At 41.9% G+C, this 6,652-nt stretch overlaps 1 protein-coding gene across 1 annotated transcript; it reads left to right on the top strand.

Annotated features, from left to right (window-relative positions):
• Nucleotides 1–557: 557 nt before the first annotated feature.
• On the top strand, nucleotides 558–6,439 carry LOC105829166. Its single transcript, XM_036283448.1, has 2 exons — nucleotides 558–3,184; nucleotides 6,170–6,439. The coding sequence occupies exons 1-2, from the start codon at nucleotides 3,074–3,076 to the stop codon at nucleotides 6,257–6,259; spliced, it is 201 nt and encodes a 66-aa protein (XP_036139341.1). The 5' UTR covers nucleotides 558–3,073; the 3' UTR covers nucleotides 6,260–6,439.
• Nucleotides 6,440–6,652: the final 213 nt, after the last annotated feature.

The following is a 6,652-nucleotide window of genomic DNA, read 5'->3' as shown; positions in this document are numbered from 1 at the left end:
ATTCCAGCACAATCACAGAGAATGAGATACACATGTGCGCAAAAGAAGTACAGATCTGTCGCATGTGTACGTCATGGTGTATGTATATGTATATGTATATCTATATATATATATATATATATATATATATATATATATATTCCTTCATTTGATTTCATTTCAATCAGAGCACATTTTGTTAGAATATTAACAATAATATAAATAAGTTATGACTAATATGTACCTTTCCTATATACATTTTATATTTATATAGAGAATTTTGGATTTTATATATATAAACAATTTTATTATGGCTATCATTTATATTAAATTATCATTAATCTTTGTTACTATATACACAACTAATGTTAACATAGGGCTATTTTGACGTAAATACGTCGCTTCGACACTTTTGACTATTTCCTCGACATTATCACGGACATGGCGACTCATCCTCCGTCAATTTTGCCAGCGGAAAATACAATCGTGTGGGGACAGAAGAGTGGCAGGAGGTAAAAGGAAGGTAAGATAAGACGTGAAAGTGGAGGAAGGAGGCAGCGCAGGACGAATAGCAAGCAGCGTCTCGTGGGAGTGTGCACCAGGTGCCGGGTTAACCCCTGCGGCTTAGATGTCTTTAGGCGACGCGTTACCCTGTCGCGCCGTAACCAGAAGGTGGTAACCAATCGGTTCGTAAGGTCGGGCTGGGATCGGCTAAGAAATTCGAAGGCGGCGGAACGAAGACAGAGGGACCGTCTAGACGGACGAGAGTGTGTTGTCTACGTGACCGGGGAAAGTCATTCTTCTTTGGAGTATTCCGCGCGCGGTGATCCGCGACGCGCCGTGGATAATCGGGAACGTTTGCGCAAAGGTAATACTCGAGGTAATTCTACGGCTCGTTTCGTGGTCCTTCGAATTATACGCAGGAGACAAATTGATATTTATTCAATATTGCAAGCAATATTCTTGAGATTTCTTAGATTAATGTCATCGCGCTTGAAATTCCGAGCGTGGTGGAAACAGAATTTTTCCTGCGGGATGCAATTTCGAGGTATACAGTCGCGTACTTTCGCGATTGCTCGACAAAGGCGCTTTCTGGAAGTAGATGAGAGAAAGAAGTTCGGAACACGTTCGCGCCAGGATAAATTTTTCAGGGAACACCGCGCGTCATGAATTATCCGCAGAGTCATCGTTTCGAGGTTCAAAGCCTCGCGCAATAAAACAGCGCATCCTCGCCGATGAATTCTTCAGTGAAATTCCATTTCCGCGGCCGTTAAGTCTTCACGGCGCGCTCCCACGTGACCCTTAAAAACGACGAATAAAGTGGCGCTTCTGAACATTAAAAAAAACGAATGCAACAAGGGCGAAAGGTAAATGGCAACTGCTTGCGGCTACGTGAACCAAATGAAAAGTACTGCGTAACGGTTAATAATCGTGACGGCTTGTTTACGACGCCGCGCCGCGCCGCGCCGACTCGCCGACACTTGCCGACTGTTTCCCTTCGACGATTCGCGTCGCCTCAATAATTACAATGGCGACGTTCAGACCCCTGATCTTCTGACTTTGGTACAACGCTTTATCATCTAATTCCCTTTAATTCCAGAGTAATACCGGTAATGCAATTTCGAAGCCGTGCATCTTTCTCTCCCGGTACCCGTTTCCTGGAATCTTGAAAGCGCGACAAGTGGACGCATCTCGTTGTACAAGCGCGACAAATAACGAAATTTCCCGGCGCTTCCCGAGGAAATATACGGAAAATTGAACGGTGCAACGCAGGATTATATATAAGAAATAATGTCATCCGGTTTCGCTGCGGGGTTCCTTCCCGGGTGAAGGAGCCGCGCCCGTGTCGGCGGTAAGGTCGGACCGGGGGTTCTTCCGCGCGCGTGCGGAAAGGGTTGGCCGGCGCCGGGGGATGTATCCCCGGCCGACGCGGGGTGCACCGTGCAGTACGGTCGCGCGGGCGAATTCGGCATTCGACGGCCCCGCAATGCTTTCACCTGCATTTTCCACCTGTCCTCCCGGGGCGTCGCTCTTCTTGGCTCCACCTACAGCCCTCCTAGCAACCCTCCGACGCGCTCGTCCAACGACGTCACGGGCTTTAGCAAACTCCTATTGGCCGCGTCGTATCGACGCGACCGCAAACCCGCTGTTGCCGACACCGCCACCGCCACCCTGTTGTATTTTATTATTTTACTTATCTACTCTACGACGACGACGACGACGACGACGGTTGCGGTGGCCGATGCATGCGCTCCTTTTCTGTACTCTCTTTTTGCGACATCCCGACGACGTTGCACGCGAGAACCCGGCCAGAAGGGAGGTCGCCTCGCTCGTATCTCCGCTATGTAGTCCCGATCATCTTTCTTTTATTCCGCGTCACGACTGCTTCCACTGTTGAGAGAACAGCGAGGGAATCGTCTCTTCTCTTCGTCCCGGCCTGGCTCGTGACCTCGCCCGGCTAGCCTTGAGCCTCAAGAATCTCTCGCGGATCGTCGAAAACGCGCGGAGCTACCGCGAGATCTCGGCAGGATCGATAGCTTCTGTTCCAATTTCTTGGTTCCTGAGGTTGCTCGATGCGAGGTCGAACTGGAGTTGTAATCCCCCTCCCCTCCCTCTTCTCGCGATTCTCTTCGTTCGTGCGGTAAACACAACAATTTAAAATGTTCAGCAAAAATCCCTAACGAAACTCTCTCAGGTAATTCTCTTAAGGGTAGACAGAGAGAACACACGTAGATTCGATCCGCAAGGGGCGCTCCTTTGAAATCAAAAATTCATCAACCTGCGAGAAATTCCTGCCACATCGGGGTCATTCACTCGCAATGACAACGGGAGACACGAGTAAACTGAGAGTATATAACTCATCTTTAGAAGCCGCGCAGGGCCGACGTCGTCGACGCGGCGATCAAAGGTCAAGTAGCCTTCGTCTCCATCCATAGGCCACGGCGTATTCCACGTAGAAGATCGGGATACGAAGGCACGTACATCCGTATTTCGTCGAGGAAATGCTCAGGCTCTTCTTCCCTCCTCGCCCTTACCGCCCGAGTTTGGGGGCAGAAGGAAAGCGGGGGTAGGCCGAGATCGAAGGAAGGAAGGTATGGGGAGATTAAGGGGCCTGAAAGACAGCGGGGGCGGAGAGGCGATAGAGGAGGAAGAAGAAGAAGAAGAAGAAGAACAAGTTCGCCGGTGGGTTGGCGGCGGCAGACAGGTTGGTACCGCGGTGTCGTGTAGCACACGTAGACACCCACACACGGCGAAACACGCGCACACGCACACGTACGTACACACACACACACGCGCGCGTTTAGCACATATGGGCGTATCACCGAAGGCGCGCTGCAACTTTCATGCCGAGCGAGACGGTCGGAAGATGGCTGCCGGGTAACAGCCAGCCGCGAATAAACCGGCAAATGCTTTCGTTCGAAGCCCGCCGCTCGAAGCTACCAGCCGCACCGCACCGGGAAAATCCATTTTCGATTTGTTCCCCGGCACCACCGCCACCACCACCGCTAACCCCCGATGCTGCTGCTGCTGCTGCTACTATACCGCTGTTGCTGCAGCACATCTACTGCCGGGGCATTTCTTTCCACTATGGCGGCCGCTCCCCGCGATAGAATGTAGCGCGCGGTGTAAGGGCACGTTTTGTATTTTAAAGAGGATTTTAATATACGTCATAAGAAACGTACCGCGTGAATTCGTCCTTACTTCTCATAAAATCGCAAAGTTTGTAACTCCGAGTGAAGATGCAGGGCTAGCTTCGTTGTACGCGATATGAAATCTTGTGCAATGTTACGTAATGCGTGCCTTGTTGCACAACTTAATGAAACGTATGAAATTTACGTATGAGTTTAATAATGTACATTTATACTAATTTTCTTTTCGATAATAACGCAAATATTTAGGCATAACATTAGAATACAATTTTCATACACGGAGAAAATTTTATAATAAAAATTACCATGTACGATAAGTAGCCACAGACTATAAAAAGAAATTAGTAACATACACTAAATTTCAGTTGTATACTTATGAGTTGTTAATCAGTGAAATAAATAGATCTTTCAGTGATTATACACTAATTCTGAAATGAAAATCACTAAAAGACAATGAATACTCACTAATTTTTTCAACAATAAGTATACCACTGCAAATCAGTGATAATTAATAGCAAATTAGAAATTATTTTAATGAAAAACATAGTAAAAATTTTAATAATTTATTCCTTGCTCTGCGCTTACTATTTACTATTTTCTATAGTAATTTTTACTATAAAATTTTGTCTGTGCATTAGCATCGAATTCATATATTTTGTTTCAATAAACGCTTGTTATTTTTTCAGTTTGACAAAACGTATACAGAAGAATGTTTTTATTTTTCACATCGAGGAGTTTCGAATATTCAGGTTTTTACAGTTAATTACGTTTGTACGGCGACAAGTTAACATGGTTACTTCCCTCCGCCGAATTAAGATTCGCGATAAGCCAACAATCAATAAAGCACGTACACACAATTCTTCCGGGATTAAAACTCGTCTTCCCGTCTATCGAAAATTGAATCTTCCGCTAAGGATCTGAACGAATGGAAGCCATAACCATTCTTCCAGCACAGGCAAAGATCTTGTTGTATTCTTAGCAATTCAATTATTAATACAATGAAAGCTATGCTAAATGGCAAGATTTTTTAATGTTATCGATATAAATTAACGAAGATACATGATATTTTATCGTTCGAAATTACTACATCGCAAAAGACAAATGATTAAAAATTGTACGATTAGAAACTTTACTACGCGGAATGGTTTGAGTTTAATCGGCCGGCATTTTTCTGGAAATTTGCGTGGCGCGTCTGCGTCGCGCTCGAAAACTTGCGGCGTAATTTTCTCGAGACGGAGATGGGGACTTCACGTTCGCGAAAGTCTATAGTCTTATAAGGACTTAGCGGCGCGGGAAAAGCTAGTCGCGCGCGAATGCACGCCGTTATTTATTTTCTTCAATAAATTCCACGAGTTGGACACTTTAATCCGCGGGAATCTCCAAGTGCCTGTCACTTAGGCTCGCGTACTTATTACTACTTAAGCGTTTTAATGGACAAGTTATTATTCTGATATATTGGTTTTTAAGCTTCCCCCCCTTCCCTCTAGTTTTGCTTGTACCCCCAGAGGCAACATCAAAATACTCATCGGGCTTCTTTGACTCCCGCTAATTAATCAGAATGCATCTAATTACTAATTGCACGTGTCAAATAATGCAGAAAAATCTAGATGCCAAACAAATTTATAAATCATTTTCGTTAATTGTGGTTATAAGAGTAAAATTGCGATATTAACATGTATTGTAAGAGAAAAAAATAAATCTTAAGATCGTTTACAACCATTTATTTATTTAATCTCAGATAATTAAACTTGTGGAAAGTTCATAAACGTTCTTAAAAAAATTTTTTTTTCATTAAATTATTATTTTTAAGATCAATATTTAAAAAAAATTATCAGATCTTTTAAATTACACAGTAAAAATTTGGATTTATTTTAAAATCGGTCCTTATTAAAACTTTCGTGTAAAACCTTTAACATAATCGGGTGTTAATTTAACGTGATAATGTAATTTAAAGATTTATGACAAATAGATGTTCAACATTTATTAGCGTTGAAATAAAATTATTTCTAAATTATATAAAGGTGCTATTTTTTCGTGTTAATTTCGTGCTTTTTTTATATAATATTTGTTTTCCTCTCTAACATACATATTGACATCTTGCTAAATTAATATAAGAACTTCAATGAACCATATGCACGGTTTGATTGTGCAATATATGTTAAACTTAACATAAATTTCTCAATTGTAGTGTAAAAATATTATAAATGTAAAGCTAAGGTCTTTTCCTAACTTAGAATTAAGAAAAAATAACTTTAAAAAGAAAATGTAGAATTTAAAACTTAAATGCAAAAATTTTTATATAGACATATCAATAGAAATTGACAAAAACATCAAGTAGATGTAAGAATATTAAATTACATCAATTTCACACTTTTATCTTTACAGCGATCACGGATTTGCACTTTGCAAATTGCGAGAGCAAATAATTAAAAAAATTCGAGCTCGCATAACGATACGTACACAAACGGTATACCGATTGTATAATTTTTAAGAGGCATTGAGCACGCATGCACTACCAAAAAGTGTCATCTGTTTTGCAGGATTTCGCCGCGGGTCTCAGTTTTGCATGTAATCTGCAACTACGTGTGCAATCGCGAACGAGCGTCACGACGGAAAAAAAGCGAGGATAAAACTCTTAACGTCGGACTACGACGTTGTCAGAAACTGATAAGGACTGCCACCTCGTCATCGCTAGCAAAGTTGGAAGATCTCGAGCTGAAGCATCAAAAAGGCAGCTTCTTTTAATCCTAAACATTATCTTATATTAATTATTAGAATGTATCAATATTATGTTCGTAAAAATTATTCTCTAAATCAAAATCAATAAAATTTTACAAATTTTAATGCTGTACTTATAACTACTTATATATTGTATACCACCATAGTATGCATTATTTTTGGGCGATAGTACACTAATTCCGATTTAGAAAGTGCATAATATTACTCGATAAGTGTTATTCGATAATATCAAAACAGAAAATTTGCGCGTTTCAAAGAGCGATATTAAAAAAGATAGAAGAAAC

This window comes from Monomorium pharaonis, chromosome 2 (genome assembly GCF_013373865.1).
Source record: "Monomorium pharaonis isolate MP-MQ-018 chromosome 2, ASM1337386v2, whole genome shotgun sequence".
NCBI classification, from domain to species: Eukaryota; Metazoa; Arthropoda; class Insecta; order Hymenoptera; family Formicidae; genus Monomorium; species Monomorium pharaonis.
Note: the sequence above shows the minus strand (reverse complement) of the source record. Positions and strands in the feature narration are given on the sequence as shown.